Below are 24,381 nucleotides of genomic sequence, written 5' to 3' on the forward strand. Positions count from 1 at the left end.
CTATGAAAGCCTACGAGGTGCCCTAGTAGACACCAATTAGTTCGTTAATTAGCTAGTAACTTGACCGAAATATACAGTTTGTTAATATAAAGTGTTCAGTACATACCGCTTGACAATAAAATATGTGTTTCGTGTATTAAACTGACTTCGTTTTCTGTCCGCGTATCCGTGAAGACGTTACCCTGTGTTCTTTGACCAACCTGTCCAGCATTCGTAGCAAGGAACTACCAGATTCACGGCATCGACCCTACAGACGTTGGAATGTGCGTCAACATTTTTGGTCCTTCGAACCGTTGACGAACCGTTGACGCGTTCGAATGTTAAACTTGTTCTGATTTGCTGCTTCGGATGTGTTTGTTTTAACCGCTTCTTGCTTTGTTCATCTTCTCTCTTCTTTTGAACTTTCTTCCGATTCCGTCTGTTGATCTGTCATCTTACTTCATTTGTGCCGATCTGGTCGAAACTTCTGCGGTTGATCTGCTTTCCGTTAATCCTGGTTAAGCACTGTCTATTTAACAAACATGTTTCGGTCGCTGTAGGGCTTACCTCGATCCAAACACGCATCTCAACAATCTTATCAGAAAGAGCAATCTTCGGGCTATCTGTTAAGGGTGTTGATGTTCGTGGGTGGATCAAGATTAACCCAGCAGCGATCGAAACATGTTTGTTTACAAAAAGCACTTAGGCCCCACGCACATGTTATGCTAGTTCATGTATGTACTTGCCTCACAATATACAAATTCCTGCAACGGTAGGCAAAGAAAGCCCTTCAATCAATAACTGTGAATGTGCTCAAAGAACACAAAGTTGAAGCGAGGCAGGCTAATTCCCAGTGGAGAATGTCCGATTGTTTATTTAATCAATTATGACAGATTTTTTTTTCGTCTGTGCCATAATGATATGAACTAACAATTTTTTGCTATGAATATTTTTGTCTTTTGGGACACTTTTATTATCAAAATTGAATCTATCTGTAACTTTTGTATCAGCAATTATCATATAACTTTTTTAATAATTTGTAGTTCATCACAAAAAAAATAGAAGAATCGGTTGAAAAATAACTGAGATATGGCAATCCAAAGTTGACTAGTTTGTATCGGCAAACGGCTGTGGGGCATTTTTATTGTCCAACTAGCTACCCCGGCAAACTTTGTCTTGCCAAGTTGCGGTGGTTTGACAATCGTTATGGTCATCGCAGCACGGCATTCTAGATTGGTTTCATTATGATCGTGTTGATTTTCTTCCCAAATCATAAAAAGTCAGTACTTTAGCAATTTTCTTATTTTTTTATCCCAAATCATAAAAAGTCAGTACTTTAGCAATTTTCTTATTTTTTAGTTGATTTTCTTAACTTTTTCTTCTTATAAACACAGCCACCATGAATACGAATCAAACCATGCTGATTCGGTTCATCCGTTCTTGAGTTTTGTTGCCTCAAAGGAACTTCAAACTCATTTATATATATGTTGTTACTGTTATTGTTCTATAAGGATAATGTCTATCGCCAGCGTAACCTTGCCGTTCCAGAATTTCGAACATGTAGTTGTCATAATTTTGTTTATGGTCCTTAGCCCACTATAACACATGTTGGCATGTTTATGTCTAAAATGATGCGAAAATGTCTATTTTGATGCATCATTGATGTAACCTGCTTAACTATCCCGCATAATACGATCAACGGAAAAGTTGATATCATAAGATTTTTATTCGTGGAATCATTATTAAAAAAAAAGTTATGATAGTCACATGATAGGATGATAAAGGTTGAAAAATTGGAATTATACGAGAATTTAAAAAAATCACAACACTTACGATAGGGGGTGGAAGCTCAGGTTAAATATTGTCTCCTGGGCGCCCATTGAAACATCAACCCAGCGAAGATATGCGCTTGAGCCAAACTATTTGGCACTGTAGTTGGAGGAAATGTCAATGCAGAACCCGTAGCTTCCGGGAAGGTAAGCCCAGTTCCCTGGATTAGTGGGTTGGTGGCAGGGCAAACGTTTCGAGGTAATCATACCATCTACCAGAGTTGAGGCAACACACGTGAGCTGGTAACAGCTTTTATAGTGATGGGCGACATGCAGAGGCGCGTGATCGGTAGGTGGCCGAGCGAAAAAGAATGTGCAGATTGAGGATCAAGGGCCGATTCTTCAACATCAGCATAATAAACGTGCACAATCCTCCCTCCGGAAGCACTGATGATGAAAAAGACGCATTTTACGCGCAGCTCGAACGTGAGTACAACCGCTGCTCAAGCCACGACGTCAAGATCACCACAGGAGACCTAAACGCTCAGGTATGCCAGGAGGAGGAACCGGCTGATGAACGAAAATAGCCTAAGCCTCATCGATTTCGCCATCGAATATGGCCATTCGTAGCATCTTGTTCCAATATAGCCTCCCTTAACGTTACACCTGGAGATCACCACAGCATACGGAATTGCAAATCGACCACGTTCTCATTGATGGACGGCACTTCTCTGACATTAACGACGTCAGGAGCTATGGTGATGGTTAAACTGCGTACAAAACTCTCCCTTATTTCCAATGTACAGTACCGGCAGCCACCGCGGTACGATCTAGAGCGACTGAAGCAATCGGAAAAGGGTGTGCTTAATGGGGCCCCTCTGTAGGACTACTGGAGTACAGTCGAAGCAGTCACGCAACCGAGAGCACTATCGAGTGCGTAGAACGGAGTGGATGAAAAGATTAGTTCGACGAAGAGTGCAGAGCGGTTTTGGAGAATAAGAACGCAGCGCGGGCGGTAATTCTGTAGCATGGAACCCGACAGAATGTGAAGCGATACAGACAGAACCGGTGGGGGCCCATATAGCCGAGGCGGTAAACGCACGGGTATTCAGCATGGCCATGCTGAGGGTGACGGGTTCGATTCCCGGTCGGTCCAGGATATTTTCGTAAAGGAAATTTCCTTGACTTCCTTGGGCATAGAGTATCTTCGTGCCTGCCACACGATATAGACATGCAAAATGGTCATTGGCAGAGGAAGCACTCAGTTAATAACTGTGGAAGTGCTCATCATAGAACACTAAGCTGAGAAGCAGGCTTTGTCTCAAAGAGGACGTTACACCAAGAAGAGGAGGAGGACAGAACCGGAAGCAGCAGATCCATCTCTTCCGGGAGAAAAGCACCACCTGGACGAAGCGGAATGTCAGGAAATGAAACTGCTGTGCCGTTCACAAGAAGCACGAAAGTTCTACCAGAAGCTCAACGCATCCCACAAAGGCTTCGTGCCGCAAGCCGAAATTTGCAGGAATAATGACGGGAGCCTCCTGACGGACAAACGTGAGGTTGTCGAAAGGTGGATGCAGCACTTCGACGAGCACCTGAATGGCGAAGAGAATGTAGACAGGAATCAAGGCAACGGAGGAAATTACTATGATCGTGCAGCAAAGGACTGTTCTGAAAGATACGGTGGGCAGGGCATGTTGCAAGAATGCCGGATAACAACCCTGCAAAGTTGGTGCTCGCGACTGGCACAAACAGGCGTGGAGCGCAGAGAGTACGATAGGTGGACCAGGTAAAGCGTGACATGGCGAGCATTGAGCGTGACCGAGGATGGAGAGCGGCAGCCACAAACCGTGTATCATGGAGAAATATTGTTGATTCAGTTTCATCTTGAATTTCATGTAAGGGGCTGTCCATAAACCACGTGGTCATTAGAGGGGGGGGGGGGGGGTTCGGCCAATGACCATTTTGTACGAACAAATAAAAAAAATTGTATGGACTAATGACCACACAGGGGGGGGGGTGGTTTTGAAAAGTCCCAAAAAAATGACCACGTGGTTTATGGACAGCCCCTAATACCTACTAAATAAATGAATGAATGAACTAATGCTCGGCACGTTATAAATTAATACTAACATCAAATGCAAATTTCACCAAAATCTCTGCTCACATTTCATATCCAATGAACTTTGGGCTCTAGAGATACACCGGTAACGAGTAGAACAATAATTTTTACATACTATTATAATATTGCACGAAAATATAATTTTTATTCTTCAGTTGTAAAGATTAAGCAGTGGTTTTTGTTATTTTACGACCCAGCCAGCATCCCAAAATTTCTACTTGCTTTCGCATCGCTTCAAAACGAACAAAAAGAATTGCATCCAAGTGTTGGGAATTCCTATACTGTGTAGATTCCTCCGCCAAAATTTACATTTTAGCAAGAAATGTATCTTCCAAAACAAGAAAGGTCTTCAGCTAACTTGACGAAGTGCATTACGTCTATGTTATTGAGAAGAACATTGAAGGGACAGACTGAGTGTGTCAAGAAATTATCTAGGATCTTTTGGGTGATTTTCGGAAAAAAAATAGTATGATGTTTCCAAAGCAAACAAAATTTTCGCTAACTCCTTATATCATCTCCAATAAAGCAGCTATTGCATTGAAACTTCTATTGATTTTATACTTTGCATATGTCTATTATACAGAACTTATTTGCCATCAAAGGCAAAGGGTATTTCCCTCGAATTCCCCTATAAATGTAAATGACTATCGCGAACTGCCCCATTGATCAACAGTGTTCCATTTTACGATAACCTGACATCATCTCTTGTCGTCTCCATCTCGTTCCACAGGATGTCATTCGCTTAGAAACCCAATACTGGACGCTAGTGGAAATACCCAAACAGGAAAAGCTCGAAACAGTCCCTGCCTTTGTGTTACGGGCGTGCAGTATTATGGAAAAGTCGCAAAAGTCAGGCGAAGGTGTCAAAACGTCCGCCAAGCTGGCAGAAGAGGCTGCGGAAAAACGGGAACGGATGGAGCGTCTGGAAAGTGAGTAGAATCGTTAAATCGTTCATGCATGCATGAAATTATTTTGCCATTTGATCACTATGATGCTATCTATATCGTTTACATCTTTTGACTCTTAAAGTGATGACGACGGCGCAGATAGAGCAGGAGAACACCCAAATGATTAATGACTTGTACCGCTTACTGAAAAAGTATACCGGTCTGAGAAACCTCATCCGGGAGTTAAAGGTAAGTTGGATTCAATCATAGAAAAAAAAACAATATTAGAGCTGCTTGAATAATCCTTCCATTTTTCATCTCTCTTTGCAGGCTGAGTATGGAAATTCTAAAATTTACCCAATTTTCCCGCGATACACAATGCTGAAGGACATGATCAAGGATATTATGCACGACCCGGACTATATGGAAGTTTGCCATGAGGTGATTAACATGAGAAAAAAATACCTTCGCACATTTTCTTTTGTACTGTCCTACTGAAGATTCGCCATAAGGGACAGTTCAAAAATCACGTAGATTTTTTCAACGTTAAGAGCCATAGAACTTCATGTCATATTCAAAATTTTATGAAGACTAGAGGCAAAAACTTCTGAGCAATTAGACATTCAATAAATACGTGATTTGTGAACAACCCCATTACAAAAAGAACTTTTCGCATGCAGATTTCGTTTGCATTCTTTTCCCGCCGTTTCGGTAGTCCCGAAACCCGTGTGTTTATTTTGCGTGTCACCATATTCCAATTCAACAAAGTATGCTCTATCAACACAGCGCGGATAAACGGGAGAGTGAGGATTAACATTTTTTTTACATTGTGTGTGCACTTTGCCGACTATACATTCTGCCATGTCACCATTGCTGATATAGGTGTTTGTTCATGCGCTCGTTTTCCTTTCACCCCATTTGCGATTCAGGTTTGTGTCAATTTGCTGAAGTACGAAATTCAAATTTTCTTTCAAGACGAGTTTTTCTTCTCGGTTCCTATTCTATCGTAATGATCATTTGGTATACAATTATCACGAGAAATATTTTGTATTATTAATCTGTGTGAAGTACATTTGTATTCTGCAAGGTATAGAGCTCAGAGCATATGTTCACTGCACTATTCACACATAGTTCTAGATTTTTACTAGATCTACGTGTGATATTTTATTAACCTCTTGAGTCGAAAGTTTTCTCGATAACTATACCGTATGTAATTGTACGAGCGACCAAGTCCGTTTAGCAACTAAATGGTGTTTATTTGCGCTTTTAGCTGAAATTCAAACATTTGCTTACATTACATCATCATCTACAAAATAACAAGGCTACTCACAATCTTGGTTTTCGCTCTACCGTAAATTCCGTCAACCTCTCACTTTTCCTTATACTGCAACGTATACCTGTTAGAACATATCAATAGCTAGACTTAATGCACCACCGTGTAGCATACAATTTAGCTCTACCTTATCGATTTCGGAGAAACTTTATCGAGCTTCGTATACACAGATGCAGTGAACTAGCAATCACTATCCGTGCGGAGTTCAATCGCCTATCGATCTTGGTTAAACATAAATATGCAAACATGCAAGGGATTTTATAAATTCATTATGTTTACCTACATAAGCTTGATTATTCTAAACAAAGTAATACGATTTTTATGATTATCGGCTATAAAGATTTGCGTTTTAGCTATTCGATTTCACCTTACAACAGATCTAATATCATGACTCGGCAATCCTTCCATTCGACAGACATCTTTCGATTATTCATTACTACCAATAAGAGCAACGTCAGTGTCAGCGACGGCGGTCCCTATGGTACATTGCTGGCACGACTCCGACCGACGGGCTTTCACTAACGCGTCGTAACAGTAACCAAATATCAGTCACGATTTAGTCGATAATAGGATTTTATTATGTCGACTAATTTGATTGTTTTCTTAGATATTTCTTAGGGGGCTATTTTATAACTCGAGTCGACCGTAATTTCATGTGACTCGATAGTTGTCGAATTATACAAAACGAGTTAGTCGCTGGATGTCGAGTAAATAGTCTAGCACAACGAATTCTCGACTCACTAAAACGACTCGATGAAAACGGTCGGCCACCTGTCATCGCACAGCAATCAGTAAAACTACTGTCTGCGCACAGCGATCAGACAGATTGATGTGAAATTTTGGATTTTTACCAACAGCATGGCTTGTGCGCGTAGGCATTTTTTTTTGCATTTTATTAGTAAAACTACTCTAGAATATTCATTGGAATCCGTTTTAAACCCTCCATCAGTCGCGCCAAAAAGAGATACACGAGCGAACGCGTCGGGTATTCAGTACACGGCATACGCTTTAAATTATGGTTGCAGTACTAGATAGCATATTGGTGTATTAGGCAAAAATGTCCAGCTGATTATGAGTGTTTGGTAGCTTGGTTGGTAGTGGACATGTAGAACCGACCAACCCGATCTAGTCCTGTCGCGAGTGTCGGAATGGCCCCCGCGGAAACCTTGGCATTCAATCAAGGCCGCCTTGGTCAGGACACCAAAGCTAGGCATGCGGCGGCTCTTTCTTGATGATTCATCATATCCATCATCTTAGCGAACCAACGGCCACCCTGGTGAACCCGTGGCCACCGGAATATGCTCTGGAGGAGCCTGCTCCGAGGACGATTTGGCCATAGCGTCAGATCTTCTATCTTTTTATGTTTATCCTGTGTTTAGGTGATCAAAACCTGATTCTTCGCCTGCAGGCATCTAAGAAACTGAAACCAGAAATTGCGTCGGAATGAACCGATTACACTCAAGGAATTCCTCCAGAAATTCCACTAGGGATTTCTCCAGAACTCCTCCAAAAATTTCTCTAGGAATTCCTCCAGATATTCCTCTAGGAATTCCTACATAATTCCTCTAGGAACTCCTCCGGCAATTCCTCTGAGAATTCCTCTGGAAATTCCTCTAGGAATTCCTCCAAAAGTTCCTCTAGGAATTCCTCCAGGAATTGTTCTAGGTATTCCTCCAGGAGCTCCTCTAGGAACTCCTCAAGGAACTCCTCTAAGAATACCTCCAGGAACTCCTCTAGGAATTCTTCAAGGAACTCCTCTAGGAATTCCTCAAGGAACTCCTCTAAGAATACCTCCAGGAACTCCTCTAGGAATTCCTCAAAGAACTCCTCTAGGAATTCCTCAAAAAACTCCTCTAGGAATACCTCCAGGAACTTCTCTAGGAATTCCTCGAGAAACTCCTCTGAAAATTCCTCCAGGAATTCCTCCAGAAATTCCTCTAGGAATTCCTCCAGTAATTCCTACAAGAATTCCTACAAGAATTCCTCTGGGAATTCCTACAGGAATTACTCCAGCAATTCCTGCAGGAATTCCTTTAGGAATTCCTCCAGGAATTCCTCTAGAAATTCCTCCAGGATTTCCTCTATGAATTCCTCAAGGAACTCCTCTAGGAATTCCTCAAGGAACTCCTCTAGGAATTCCTCAAGGAACTCCTTTAGGAATACCTCCAGGAACTTCTCTAGGAATTCCTCGAGAAACTCCTCTAGAAATTCCTCCAGGAATTCCTCCAGAAATTCCTCTAGGAATTCTTCCAGTAATTCCTACAGGAATTCTTACAAGAATTCCTCTGGGATTTCCTACAGGAATTACTCCAGGAATTCCTCCAGGAATTCCTTTAGGAATTCCTCCAGGAATTCCTTTAGGAATTCCTCCAGGAATTCCTCTAGGAATTCCTCCAGGAATTCCTCTAGGAATTCGTCCAGAAAATCTTCTAGGAATTCCTCCAGAAATTCCTCTAAGAATTTCTCCAGAAATTCCTCTAGGAAATCCCCCAGAATATCTCTAGGAATTCCTCCAGGAATTCCACTAGCATTTCCTCCAGGAATACCTCCAGAAATTCCTCTACGAATTTCTCCAGAAATTCCACTAGAAATTCCTCTACGAATTTCCCAGAAATTCCCCTACGCATTTCCCAGAAATTCTTCTAGGAAATTCTTCAAAAATTCATCTAGGAATTTCTCCAGAAGTTCCTCTAGAAATTTAACCAGTAATTCCTCTAGGAATTTCTCCAAAAATTCCTCTAGGAAAATCTTCAGAAATTCCTCTAGGAATTTCCTCAGAAATTTCTCCAGAAATTCCTCTAGGAATTTCTCCAAAAATTTCTCAAGAAATTTTCCCAGAAATTCCTCTAGGAAATTCTCCTATATTCCTCTAGAAATTCCTCTAAGAATTTCCTCTCCAGAAATTCCTCTAGAAATTCCTCTAAGAATTCCTCTAGGAATTTCTCCAGAAATTCCTCTAAGAATTTCCCAGAAATTCCCCTGAAAATTAGTCCAGAAATTCCTCAAGAAATTTCTGAAGCAATTCTTCTAGGAATTTCTCAAGAAATTCCTCTAGGAATTTCTCCAGAAATTCCTCTAGGAATTTCTCCAGAAATTCCTCTAGGAATTTCTCCAGAAATTCCTCTAGGAATTTCTCCAGAAATTCCTCTAGGAATTTCTCCAGAAATTCCTCTAGGAATTTCTCCAGAAATTCCTCTAGGAATTTTTCCAGAAATTCCTCTAGGAATTTCTCCAGAAATTCCTCTAGGAATTTCTCCAGAAATTCCTCTAGGAATTTCTCCAGAAATTCCTCTAGGAATTTCTCCAGAAATTCCTCTAGAAATTTCTCCAAAAATTCCTCTACGAATTTCTCCAGAAATTCCTCTAGAAATTTCACCAGGAATTCCTCAAGGAATTTCTCCAGAAATTCCTCTACGAATTTTTTCAGAAATTCCTCTAAGAATTTCCAGAAATTCCTCTAGGAATTTCTCCAAAAATTCCTCTAGGAATTTCTCCAAACATTCCTCTAGAAACTTCGTGAACGCCAAAACTAGGCATGCGACGGTCTTTTTTCTTGATTATTTATATTAATTATCTTTTTTTCCTCCCCGCTGTTAGGGCAATCAAGCCACTACATATAATAAGCTGAACTTTTGTGACATCCATCATCCATAAAAAGGACCAATGGCCAGGCGACTGTGGTCATCCCGTGGTCATAAGAATGTGACCTGGAGAAATCTGTTTCGAGGACGTTCAGGCCATGGAGCCAGAACTACGCATGCGACGGCTCTATTTTCATGAGTTTTCCTCTCTGGTCCTCCAGAAATTCCGCCAGGAATTCCTCCGGAAATTCCTCCAGGAATTCCTCCGAAAATTCCTCCAGGAATTCCTACGGAAATTCCTCCAGGAATTCCTCCCGCAATTCCTCCAGGAATTCCTCTAGAACTGCTTCAAAGAATTCCTCCGGGAATTCCTACAGGAATTCCTCTAGTAGTTACTCCAGAAATTCCAGTAGGAAATCCTTCAGAAATTCTAGGAATTTCTCCGAAAGTTCCTCTAAGAATTTCTCCAAAAATTCCTCTAGGAATTTCTCCAGAAATTCCTCTAGGAATTTCTCCAGAAATTCCTCTAGGAATTTATCCAGAAATTCCTCTAGGAATTTGTTCAGAAATTCCTCTAGGAATTTGTTCAGAAATTCCTCTAGGATTTTTTTCCAGAATTTCCTCTAGGATTTTTTTCCAGAAATTCCTCTAGAAATTCCTCCAGAAATTCCTCTAGGAATTTCTCCAGAAATTCCTCAAGGAATTAATCCAGAAATTCCTCTAGGAATTTCTCCCAAAATTCCTCTACGAATTTCTCCAGACATTCCTCTAGAAATTTCACGAGGAATTCCTCTAGGAATTTCTCCAGAAATTCCTCTAAGAATTTCCCAGAAATTCCTCTAAGAATTTATCCAGAAATTCCCCAAGAAATTTCACCAGGAATTCCTTTAGGAATTTCTCCAGAAATTCCTCTAGGAATTTCTCCAGAAATTCCTCTGGGAATTTCTCCAGAAATGCCTCTGGGAATTTCTCCAGAAATGCCTCTGGGAATTTCTCCAGAAATTCCTCTGGGAATTTCTCCAGAAATTCCTCCAGAAATTTCTCCAGAAATTCCTCTAGGAATTTCTTCAGAAATTCCTCTAGCAATTTCTCCAGAAATTCGTCTAGGAATTTCTCCAGAAATTCCTCTAGAAATTTAACCAGGAAATCCTCTAGAAATTCTTTTAGGAATTTCCTCAGAAATTCCTTTAAGAATTTTCCCAGAAATTTCTCTAGGAATTGCTCCAGACATTCTCCTAGTCATTTCTCCAGAAATTCCTCTAGGAATTCCTCCAGAAATTTCCTTCGGTATTTCTCCAGCAATATCTTTAGGAATTCCTGTATAATTCCTCCGGAAATTTCGCTAGGAATTCCTACGGAAATTCCTCCAGTAATTTGTCCACAAAATCCTCTAGGAATTCCTCCAGAATTCCTCCACAAATTCTTCTAGTGATTCCTCCAGATTTCTTCCAGAAATTCCTCCAGGAATTCCTACATAATTCTTCAAGGAATTCCTCCGGTAAATTCTCTAGGAATTCCTCCGAAAACTCCTCTAGAAATTCCTCTGGAAACTTCTCTAGGAATTCCTCTGGAAATTTCTTTGGAAATTTCTCTAAGAATTCCTCCTGGAATATCTCTAGATATATCCCTAGGAATTTCTCCAGAGGAATATTCGGAAGAATTCCTAGAGGAATTTCTGGAGGAAATCTGGATTAAACCCTGGAGGAATTTTTGGAGAAATACCTTGAGGAATTCCTCCGGAAATTCCTGCAGCAATTCCAGCAGGAATTCATCCGGAAATTCCTCCAGGAATTCCTCCAGAAATTCCTCCAGAAATTCCTCCGGAAATTCTTCCGAGAATTCCTCTGGAAATTCGTTCAGGAAATGTCCCAGAAATTCCTCCAGGAATTCCTCCAGAAGTTCCGCCGGAAATTCCTGCAGGAATTCCTCCGGAAATTCCTGCAGGAATTCCTCCAGCAATTCCTCCAGGAATTCCTTTAGAAATTCTTCAAGGAGAATTCCTCCTGAAATTCCTCTAGTAATTCCTCCAGAAATTCCAGTAGGAATTTCTTCAGAAATTTCTCTGGAAATTCCTCCAGAAATAACTCTGGAAATTCCTCCAGAAATTCCACTAGGAAATTCTCCAGAAGTTCTTGGAATTTGTCCGAAAATTCCTAGAGGAATTTCTAGAGAAATTTCAAGATGAATTTCTGGAGGAATTTCTAGAGGAATTTCTGAAGGAATTCCTAGAGGAATTTCTGGAGGAATTACTCAAGGAATTCCTAAAGGAATTCCAAGAGGAATTTCTGGAGAAATTTCCGGAGGATTTCCTGGACGAATTCCTAGAGGAAATCCTGGAGGAATTCCTCCGGCAATTCCTCTTGGAATTCCTCTGGCAATTCCTCTAGGAATTCCTCCAGCAACTCCTCTGGGAATTCCTCCAGCAATTCCTCTAGGAATTCCTCCAGGAATTCCTATAGGAATTTCTCTAGGAATTTCTCTAGGAATTCCTCTAGGAATTTCTCTAGGAATTCCTTCAGAAATTCCTCTAGGAATTCTTTCAGAAATTCCTCTAGGAATTCATCCAGGAATTCCTCTAGAAATTCCTTCTAGGAATTCCTTTAGGAATTCCTCCAGGAATTCCTCTAGGAATTCCTCTAGGAATTCCTCTAGGAATTCCTCTAGGAATTCCTCTAGGAATTCCTCTAGGAATTCCTCTAGGAATTCCTCTAGGAATTCCTCTAGGAATTCCTCTAGGAATTCCTCTAGGAATTCCTCTAGGAATTCCTCTAGGAATTCCTCCGGAAATTCCTTCAGGATTTCCTCCAGGAATTTCTTCAGGAATTCCTTCGGAAATTCCTCCAGAAATTCCTCTAGAAAATCCTTTAGGAATTCCTCTAGTGATTCCTCCAGAAATTCCTCAAGGAATTCCTTCAGAAATTCCTCTAGAAATTCTTCCAGAAATTCATCTTGGAATTTCTCTAGAAATTCCTCTAAGAATTTTCGGAGAAATTCCTAGAAGAATTTCTGGAGAAATGCCCAGAGGAATTTTTGGAGGAATTTAAATTATTGGAGGAATTTCTGGAGGAATTCCTTGAAGAATTTTAAGAGGAATTACTGGAGGAATTCGTGGAGGAATTCCTGCAGAAATTTCCGGCGGAACTTCTGGAGGAATTCCTGGAGGAATTTCCAGAGGAATTCTCGGAGGAAATTCCGGAGCAATTTCTGGAGGAATTTCAGGAGGAATTTCAGAAGGAATTTCTGGAGAAATTCCCGGAGGAAGTGCTGCAGGAATTTCCGGAGCAATTCCTCAAGGTATTTCTCCACAAATTCCTTTAAGGGTTTCATCCAGAATTCCCCCAGAAATTCCTCTAGGAGTTCCTAGGGGAATTCCTAGAGAAGTTTCCAGAGAAATATCCAGAGGAATTTCTAGAGGAATATTCGGAGGAATTCCTAGAGATTTTAACGGAGGAATTCCTTGAGGAATGATGTTGGAATTCCTGGAGGAATTACTGGAAGAATTCTGAAGGAATTTGGGAGGAATCTCTAGAAGAATTTGTGGAGGAATTCCTTGCGGAGTTCTGGAGGAATTCCTAGCGGAATTTGTGGATAAATTACTGGAGGAATTTCCGGAGGAATTCCTAGTGAAATTTCCGGAGGAATTCTAAGAGAAATTCCTGGTTAAATTTCTAGAGGAATTTTTGGAGAAGTTCCTAGAGGAATGTTTGGAGAAATTCCTAGAGGATTTTTTGGAGAAATTCCTAGAGGAATTTCTGGGAATTCTTAGAGGAATTTCTGGGAAATTCGTAGAGGAATTCCTGGAGAAATTCCTTGAGGAATTCTTGGTGAAATTTCTAGAGGAATTTGTGGAGAAATTCGTAGAGGAATTTTTGGAGAAATTCCTAGAGGATTTTCTCCAGAAATTCCTCTAGAAATTTAACCAGGAAACCCTCTAGAAATTCCTCTAGAAATTCTTTTAGGAATTTCCTCAGAAATTCCTTTAAGAATTTTCCCAGAAATTTCTCTAGGAATTGCTCCAGACATTCTTCTTGTCATTTCTCCAGAAATTCCTCTAGGAATTTCTCCAAAAATTCCTCTACGAATTTCTCCAGAAATTCCTCTAGAAATTTCACCAAGAATTCCTCAAGGAATTTCTCCAGGAATTCCTCTACGAATTTCCCAGAAATTCTTCTAAGAATTCCCAGAAATTCCTCCAGGAATTTCTCCAAAAATTCCTCTAGGAATTTCTCCAAACATTCCTCTAGGAACTTCTCCAAAAATTCCTCTAGAAATTTAACCAGGAATTTCTCTTAGAATTCCTCCGGAAATTTCACTAGGAATTCCTCCGGAAATTCCTCCAGTAATTTATCCACAAATTCCTCTAGGAATTCCTCCAGAACTCCGCAAGGAATTCCTCCACAAATTCTTCTAGAGATTCCTCCCAAATTCCTTCAGAATCCTTCCAGTAATTCCTCCAGGAATTCCAACATCATTCTTAAAGGAATTCCTCCGTTAAAATCTCTAGGAATTCCTCCGAATATTCCTCTAGAAATTCCTCTGGATATTTCTCTGGAAACTTCTCTAGGAATTCCCCTAGGAACTCCTAGAGGAATTTCTGGGGGAATTCTGGATGAAACCCTTAAAGGAATTTGTGGAGAAATACCTTGAGGAATTGCTCCGGAAATTCCTGCAGCACTTCCTCCGGGAATTTCTCCAGAAATTCCTTCTGAAATTCCTCCTGAAATTCCTCCTGAAATTCCTCCAGAAATTGCTCCGGAATTTCCTCCGAGAATTCCTCTGGAAATTCCTCCAGGAATTCCTCCAGAAGTTCCGCCGGAAATTTCTGCAGGAATTCCTCCACGAATTCCTCCAGTAATTCCTCTTAAAATTCTTCAAGGAATTCCTCCAGAAATTCCTCCAATAATTTAAATTCTTCCTAAAATTCCTCTGGGCATTTCTCCTGAAATTCTTATAGGAATTTCTCCGAAAATTCTTAGAGGAATTTCTAGAGAAATTCCAAGATGAATTTCTGGAAGAATTTCTAGAGGAATTTCTGAATGAATTCCTTGAGGAATTTCTGGAGGAATCACTAGAGGAATTCCTAAAGGATTTTCTAGAGGAATTTCTGGAGGAATTTCCGAAGGAATTCCTGAAGAAATTCCTGGAGGAAATCCTGAAGGAATTTCCGGAGGAATTCCTAGAGGAATTCCTAGAGGAATTCCTAGAGGAATTCCTAGAGGAATTCCTAGAGGAATTCCTAGAGGAATTCCTAGAGGAATTCCTAGAGGAATTCCTGGAGGAATTCCTAAAGGAATTCCTAGAAGGAATTCCTGGATGAATTCCTAGAGGAATTTCTGGAAGAATTCCTAGAGGAATTTCTGAAGGAATTCCTAGAGAAATTCCTAGAGGAATTCCTAGAGAAATTCCTAGAGAAATTCCTATAGGAATTCCTGGAGGAATTCCTAGAGGAATTGCTGGAGGAATTCCCAGAGGAATTGCTGGAGGAATTCCTAGAGGAATTGCCAGAGGAATTCCAAGAGGAATTGCCGGAGGAATTCCTCCAGGATTTCCTCTAGGAATTCGTCCAGGAATTCCTCCGGAAATTTCTCCAGAAATTCCTCTTGGGATTCCTTTAGGAATTCCTTGAGTAATTCCTCCAGAAATTCCTTTAGGAATTCCTTCAGAAATTCCTCTAGAAATTCCTCCAGAAATTCATCTTGGAATTTCTCTAGAAATTCCTCTAGGAATTTTCGGACAAATTCCAAGAACTTCTGGAGAATTTCCTAGTGGAATTTCTGGAGGAATTTCCAGAGTAATTTCTGGAGGAATTTCCAGAGAAATTTCTGAAGAAATTCCTACTGGAATTTCTGGAGGAATTACTAGAGGAATTTCAGGAGGAATTCTCCTTGAAGAATTTCTAGAGGAATTCCTGGAGGAATTGCTGGAGGAATTCCTGCAGGAATTTCCGGCGGGAGGAATTGCTGCAGGAATTTCCGGAGGAATTCCTCAAGGTATTTCTCCAAAAATTCCTCCAGGGTTTCATCCAGATTTCCTCCAGAAATTTCTCTAGGAATTCTTCCGAATATTCCTCTGGAGAAATTCATAGGGATATATCTAGAGATATTCCAGGAGGAATTCTTAGAGAAATTTCCAAAGAAATTTCCAGAGGAATTCCTAGAGAAGTTTCCAGAGGAATTTCTAGAGGAGTTTTCGGAGGAATTCCTAGAGAATTTACCGGAGGAATTCCTTGAAGAATTATGTAGGAATTCCTGGAGGAATTTCTGGAAGAAATCTGGAGGAATCACTAGAAGAATTTGTGGAGGAATTCTGGAGGAATTCCTAGAGGATTTTGTGGACAAATTACTGGAGGAATTTCCGTAGGAATTCCTAGCGAAATTTCCGGAGGAATTATACAGGAATTCCTAAAGATATTGCTGGAGAAATACCGAAGGAAATTTCTGGATGAATTCCTAGATGAATTTCTGGATTATTTCCTTGAGGAATTTCTGGAGAAATTCCTAGAGGAATTTCTGGAGAAATTTCTAGAGGAATTTCTGGAAAAAAATCCTAGAGGAAATTCTGGAAAAAAATCCTAGAGGAATTTCTGAACAAATTCCTAGAGGAATTTCTGAACAAATTCCTAGAGGAATTTCTGGATAAATTCCTAGAGGAATTTCTGGAGAAATTCCTAGAGGAATTTCTGGAGTAACTACTAGAGGAATTCCTGTAGGAATTCCCAGAGGAATTCCTGGAGGAATTCTTTGAAGCAGTTCTAGAGGAATTCCTGGAGGAATTGCGGGAGGAATTCCTGGAGGAATTTCCGTAGGAATTCCTGGAGGAATTTTCGGAGGAATTCCTGGAGGAATTTCCGGAGGAATTCCTGGCGGAATTTCTGGAGGACCAGAGAGGAAAATTCATGAAAATAGAGCCGTCGCATGCGTAGTTCTGGCTCCATGGCCTGAACGTCCAAGAAACAGATTTCTCCAGGTCACATTCTTATGACCACGGGATGACCACAGTCGCCTGGCCATTGGTCCTTTTTATAGATGATGGATGTCACAAAAGTTCAGCTTATTATATGTAGTGGCTTGATTGCCCTAACAGCGGGGAGGAAAAAAAGATAATTAATATAAATAATCAAGAAAATAGACCGTCGCATGCCTAGTTTTGGCGTTCACGAAAAAAGCACCTTCAGGACGCATTTCGATTGGCTAGGGAGGACATTGGACCTTTTTACGGTAATCAAGATGATGGATATGAAAAAGCATGAAGATAGAGCCGTCGCATACCTAAATTTGGCACCATGGTCCAAAGGTCCTCGGAACAGGTTCCTCCAGGGTATATTTCAGTGGCCACGGGTTGGTAAGGAAGACCATTAGACCTTTTCATGGTTACGTAAATGATCGATATGAAAAATCATGAAGAAAGAGCCGTCGCATTTCTAGTTTTGACCGTATGGCCAAAACGTCCTCGAAATAGGCTTTTGTAGAGCACATTCCGGTGGCCATGGGTTGACCAATGGTTGGCCAAGGAGGCCATTTGACGTTTTACGGTTACCAAGAAGATGAATACTTATAAAAAATTGTGTCGACAGAGCCTTCGCATGCCTGGTTCTGGTGCCCTGACCGAAATGTTCACGATCCAGGTTCCCGCGGGTGTAATTTCGATGCCCGCTACAGGACCAGATTGGGTTGGCCGGTTCCACATGCCACTACTAGACACGCATCACCCAGCTGGACATGTTTGCCGCAGACACCAACATTCAACGACGCGGCCGCTCGTAAAAAGCTTGTGTAAACAAAATTCCTCTCAGTAAACTGTCAAAATCGCGAATCGACCACTCTTCTGCTGTCGACTGTCGAGCTAGTCGGTTTCTGTGATCGCTTTTCTGCTCGACTCGACAGTGATAGCAGACGACCCGAATTAATCGACTCGAGTTATAAAATAGCCCCCTTAAACTCACAAAAGCAACCCTTACCTTCTTGATTCCTGCAGCCTTGGCAATTCTATTGCCATTATCGTCAATTGGAACCGTCATCCGGGATCAATTTTGCGAAGAACATTAGTAGCAATGCGAATATTTGCAAAAGAATTGCTGTAGGTCTAATGTAACCTTATGGGCTCTATTTATCTGTAGTAGAATGAAAGACTTTTCGAACATTTTTCTTGCGTACCGGAGCAAACAGATTTCAGAAAACGGAAGTGTACTGCTAGGCTTACAAAAACTAATAGATAATAAAGTTATTCTATACCGTATGCTTTATTTGATCAGTATTATGTGACCCTCGAATACATGCATTCATTTTGAAAATATGAATCACAGATGTGAAATAAAATTATATTTTCTAAATTTGTATTTTGTATGAGAACTTATTGGACACGGTGTAAATGCATTGCTAATAATGTGCATTACATCTATGGCGTCTGTTAAATGTTGCATTACAGAACAAGGTATCAGATCCCAAAGACAATCTTGATCAATGAAGAGAATTGTCAGACAAAAGAGGCATAAAACAAGAGACGAAGAAGACGCGGCGATTACTCCTTATCCCAACTGGTAACAGATAATGACATGATCTCGATTTTTTTTTGTTGCAGACAAAACGGAAGCTGAATTTGTTGCGCACTTTTCAACTCGTGACTAATCAATTATTACTAACCCAAAATCGAAACTTTTTGATGATACATCGTTAGCAGCGTTGCAGTTTTTACCGACTTGAAGTTACCGCTCAAAAATCACAATGCAAGGCTTATAAATCTCTACACTCGTGGTGCACGATTTTTGTCCTATTTTGTTCAAGTTGGGACAAACCTATGTCGCATTGGGTAGAATGTCGCAACAAACAGGTTGCGACATTGTCGTTATTGTTGCGCGATGGTTGAATTTTGATTCACTGATCTTGATATTATAAAGGTTTTCATTAAGTTCCCAATCCAATATTTGCTGTGACTAACCGTTAAAGAGCTTAACATGTCATCAAACTTTAACGATCGATTCCCTCCATTATTGACTTGAATTGTGTTTCTCGTTGTGTTAATAGTGCATCTGAAATAAATATGTATTTAAAAAAACTTACCAATATTAACCAGTTAATACTTTTTTTTCTATTCACTAAAACTTACCAAAATAGCGTACATGAAGTCAAGTAAGTCAAAACTGTCCATCCCACACGCGACGTTTGATAAAGCGATGGTACGCAGTAGGCTGTGAAATACTACTACTTCTTCGTTTCTCCTCCATGCAAACATAAATTATGTTATCTGCCATGTTTTGTAACATATTCTAAGTCGAACTATAATTTAGTTTACAGTCATCGAAATTAATTGTAATGCTACAAGCGATCAAAGATCAAACCCATGCTCATTTTATGCAAATATGCGATGACTAATCACAGTGCATCCCACCCCATTAAATACTGTCTTTATCTATACACTGTAACATTAAACTATGTATAATTAAACTAAAAACGATACAAAAACTAAATCATCGCGAAGACAAAATTCTGAAACATCCCACCTTTCGATGTGACGCATATAAGCAAATAGTGAAGTAATATTTACACATCAAGCTGAATCAAGGAAACAAACGTGTTACGTTCTTTCTAAATCTATCTAAATATTTTGTACATTTCAAATGAAAAGTGAACAACACAAAACAAATCAAGAAACACTACAGACTTACACATATTTCTGAAAAGACAAACAAAAGAAGATAACGTCATTATAACTATCTGCGTAACACGAAAAAAATGACCAATATTAGCTACGACTAGACAAGAAAAGCAAAAGATGGAACAAAGTAAATTAACAAACCCAAACCGATAAATGTACTAGAGTCGATGCATATATTTGACGAACGCTTTTCGTGTAACAAACAGCATAGGAAAATGACAACCGCATTGTGGGGTGATCCAACGCAAGAAGTCAGTAGAACTGATTAACGGCTTACTGCCATTTCTCGGACATTGATCCGAAAGAAAGTTTACCATGGTCAGCAAAACAAAAAGTAATAATTGATTCGGAACATTGGTGCAAGGTAGCTTAAGGATTCGATGTTCGGAATTTGCCATACGACGATTTTTTCGAAATCTTAAGCTACCCTGACTAATGTCTCAACACCATCCACTGAAGATCCAATTTATATTTTGCTGAGTTTGAATTTGCAGTCTGAAAATTGTGTTCACTGTGAAACCTATGCGACATTCGACGTTTGTGTTTTGAAAGTGAAATGATGAACAAGCCGGAATGAGATAGTATTCCGCTGATATAGCAAATATAAGTAAGAAGAAAAATGAAACAACAAAGTAGTTAGTGATACATAATCTAATTAACACAAAACGCGACAAATTTACACGAACAGTAAACGTAAGGAACGATTGTTGACTTAGTTATTGTTCAGGTCCAAATCCTCATTCAAACAGTTCACAAAAGCAACAGGTTCCAGCCCTGGTAGTAACTGCAATTCCACTTTGAATACTATTTTAGTCTTACAGTTGCAAGGTCCTTTGTAGTTCAATTGAGAAGTGTTTAATCTCGCGATAACGGTTCAGTTGGCAAGCTTAAAATACTAAATAATTTGCAAGTTGATTGCTGAAATGACATTAGAAACACTGTAGGCCGCATACTAAGTGAAGAGGACATCGGTATTAAATAGTAGGTATTTGAAAAATGAAAATAAATTGTAATGTAGAATAGAACACAACTTATTCACTGAGGGTACACACATTCAGAATGGTGTTTAATTGGTACGAAGAAGCCAATCAAAAACGTTAAATCAGTTACTGTTACAAGTTGATTCAAGCATAAGAAATATTAGGTTCTCGAGTAAGGAATAAAAATTTCTCTATTTACGTACACAAATTTTTACGATCCAATTACCCGAACAAGCTTGTAGTAGCCCTTACAGAATAAACCTATTTTTACTCCAAACACAACTGAGAAAAGCCTATTAGTTACTGAACGACAGGAGTATCCGCACGTGTTCTGAGTCAGTTTCGGCGCAGCTTTGAGGGAAAACCAGTGGCCTCAAATTATTCTACTGACACAAAGGCATTAATTCGTAATCAGGACTGATTGAACGGTAGAGACAAAAACGCATTCAACATCATTTTACGTTTGAATAAATATATTATTTGCTTTAGTTAAAAAAGTTACAGCCAAACTTTTTTTTTAACATGGACACGTTCAATGCTTCCGGTGAGCTATTCGCACTTTATTCGCTAGACAACGGACTAGCATGCAACGTTCTAGTGGCACAGCCGAATACATTTCCTGACAGCTGCAACGGGAATCAAACCCGCGATGTTAAATGAACGTAAATTTCATCCGACTGTAAATTTGGGCTTACCTGGCGCACTATTTTGACGTTTTCCGGTGCGATAATTGCAAATTTGTTGCACTGTTACACTTACCAGACTTGTAGTTAAAAACACTGCATATAAATCGTTTGCACCGACCGAACGTCTGCTGTATGAGAGCAGTGCAGCTATGTACCTATACTTATTAATTTTAATTTAATTATTTTTATTTTCTTTAGTGAGCATCCTTCTTTATAGAAATACTTTATATATGGTAATGGGCCATATCTTCTCGTAGTAAAACCAATTGATTGAAAGAACACCAAATAGTAGCTTCAGAGAAACAAGACTTAGAACACGCGCTGATATCAGAAATATATTTTCTATTAATTCTCAAATCTAGATGTAAAACTGTTGAAATTAATGTTAACAAATTATCTCATTTGGTCAGTATTACAGTAAAATATTGAAGAAAAAAAAGAAGATGTCGAAACAAATAGAATACTTGCGAAACTTGCGATGTCTAGTGATGCCAGAAAGAGCGTATTATTCGTCGAGTGTAGCTAACACAAACATTGAATAGCAATGTGTATTATTGGTTATATAGGAAGCGCAATACAGCATTTCGAATAAAATGAAGTAGGAAACATAAGAGCTAGGTTGCAAACAAATATAGCTGTACACCCATTTGGTTTAGAGCAAATAGAAAGTTAAACATGCCAGTAATTCCTAACCATGTAGTCACATCGTTTGTTTAGAGTTACATATAGGTTCGAAGCAACATATTAGATTGATGGCATTTTATGGATACTTGCTAGTATGAAGGGCACAAATTTATGTTTTAATTCAATCAATCATTTAGTTTGAATTGCATTTTCACAACACTTGTTTTTTTTCCGAATGAATAAGAAGTGGTTATATTATCAAACACCTTTTTGTAGTTATAGCATAATATTTCACATTTTGTAATTCATTAGTTCATGGACATACACATTTGAATTAATACTTTGTAACTGTATCATTTGACCTTTTTTTAGAAAACGTTCTTTACAGTAACAATAAGCAGCTCTAGTCTTATGAATTGATTGCTATATATCAACAATGCAAATAAAGATGCCAAACATTGTTCTCATGAGGACACTATTTTGTTATACTTTGAAAAAAATACGTCTCAAAAAAGTTGAAACTTTTGGAAGCTATCTACTAAATACATATCATATTGATTTTCAATAAATTTGCACATTAAATTTATAACCACCAAGATTAAGAGTTATGATGGCAATACCTTTAGCAGCTCTAAAACTAGCAGGCAGCCAAGTCTAATCTTTGTTGAAGTGACATGTGTGTGCTGGCCGCATACGGTTTCATTGCTCCGCTGGAAGACAGAAGCAACTCAAAGGCATTCCTAAATATATTTTAATACGGCTTTTAGCTTTATATCTAAATCGTACCATCATTTGCAAGCTACAGTAAACAAAAATTTCAACTGCATTCTGCACGAATTTTCTCGATGCATGCATAAGACAATATTGAATTTGTACCTTGCAAATGCCATAGTATCACTTCCGAACCTTAAAATACAGGAATATGATGTTTAACCAACCTTGGCACTTCAGTACATATTATAAAGCTGATTTAGAATCGTTAAGGCATATGTAAGTGCTTTCAATTGTTGTTTACTCAGAATGCTCACAAAATTACCAGCTAATTTAAAGCAGCACCTTTATTCTCTCTAAGCTTATAACTCCGTTAGGAAAGATTTATATTAAAATTACGACAATCTGTTACCAGCAAATTTTCTTATGGCATGCATTGTCAAATGTGTCGATGATTCTGACTGCTTTAGAGACACTCTACTCTAATCCCACATGCTATCACTTAAACAAGCCACGTCCTTATAAAAACATCAAATGCTTATGTGTCTAGAATAACCATAAAAGAAAAGATCCACGAAATATCCTTAGACATTAAACTTATCAATTAATCCCAAAACACAAAATAAAGACAGAAAGCTTTATCTTAAAATACTTAAAAAAGAAACTAAACTAATTGAGAATATCCAACAACCTCAACACAAAACAATAAATGTGTCATGTTTTTCGAACCGAACCGTTGCGAAGGATAAATTCTACTAGCAACTAGAGCTGTCCCTCCGCATTTGAAAACAGATCATAACCTACAATTGCATAATTTTGTGACACAACTAGTCTACCGCCATCACCTATGTAATAAATGTGTCTCTCTCAATCCGGTGAATCCACAAGATCAAAAAAAACATTTTCACCCATTTTTCACTGTTATAAAAGCACCCATCCACCCACTTGAAGCAAACATCAAAACAATCCAAACCACACAACACCCAACCGAATCGTGTAGAAACATTCAACATTCGCAAAATGCAAACTGCAGTGGAGCACAAACATCACTACGGCATCAGAAAAGGCAAATAGATTGATAAAAGCGGAATGACAGAGGGAGTCAACACAAGCAAATGAAGAAGAAAAAACACAGAATCAATACAGAAATGAAATGAAATAATCAAATCGGCAGCATACGTGGGGGTATTGGATAGGAAAGAAAATTCAACAATAAAGAGCAAAAAGAAAATTTGTGACAAGAACAACCAAAATCAATACGGTTAAGGCATAATGAAAACATTGTGTAGGTGTATGCTAAACGTATTTTTGATTATTATTTATATGAAGGTGAAAATATAAGTTATTTACAAATTGTGAAATTTGAGGTTTCATTTCCTAACAAAGAAATAAAAATACGCGGGGTTTGTTATATTATCAATTATGTTCGATTCTTCCACATCAGATTCCTCGTTGATGATTTAAAGAAAACGTTAAATGTTAAATGGAATAATTTCGATAATGCGAGTAACTGCAACAGTGCGGGAATCAGTAAATATTCAACTTGACAACTATGAATCCATCAATCAACGAAGCAAAAGGTACATATTGACCAAATCTACACTAATGAAAGTGTGGAGCGGACCTGGTGTGATGGTTAGAAAACTTGACTATCACGCCGAGGACCTGGGATCAAATCCCACTCCCGACAAACTCGCAAAATGTGAGTTCTTCCTTCGGAAGGGAAGTAAAGCGTGGGTCCCGAGATGAACTAGCCTAGGGCTAAAAATCTCGTTAAGGAACCACTTAGGGTAAACAGGTATAATATGCCCCCTTAAGCAGAAATGGCAATATATCTAAAATTGGCGCCTTATTCCATCTGTTGTCCACTGCAAATCGTTGTTTCTAAAGTCAGTGAAGAGTTGCATGAGAACTTCGCCTTTGGAGGGGCGGCAATGAAAGCTTTGAAACGTTTTCCGAAAACGTTCCAAAATTGACCTTATCAAAACAAACGGGGCAATACGCCCCACCAAAAGAAAAACGTCCAGCCCCGTGATAAAACTGTAGCAGGGGATAATT

General features: G+C 39.2%; 1 protein-coding gene across 1 annotated transcript in view; it reads left to right on the forward strand.

The window, feature by feature from the left end:
• LOC109419207 (uncharacterized) overlaps nt 1–23,684 on the forward strand; it is a 127,442-nt gene extending 103,758 nt beyond the window's left edge. Inside the window, exons 6-9 of the mRNA XM_062846025.1 lie at nt 4,601–4,799; nt 4,900–5,006; nt 5,088–5,198; nt 18,782–23,684. Coding sequence (XP_062702009.1) covers nt 4,601–4,799; nt 4,900–5,006; nt 5,088–5,198; nt 18,782–18,790 — 426 coding nt within the window. The 3' untranslated portion in view covers nt 18,791–23,684. The remainder of the gene's footprint in view (nt 1–4,600; nt 4,800–4,899; nt 5,007–5,087; nt 5,199–18,781) is intronic.
• Nucleotides 23,685–24,381: the final 697 nt, after the last annotated feature.

The sequence above is a fragment of the Aedes albopictus genome, chromosome 1 (assembly GCF_035046485.1).
Source record: "Aedes albopictus strain Foshan chromosome 1, AalbF5, whole genome shotgun sequence".
Classification (NCBI taxonomy): Eukaryota; Metazoa; Arthropoda; class Insecta; order Diptera; family Culicidae; genus Aedes; species Aedes albopictus.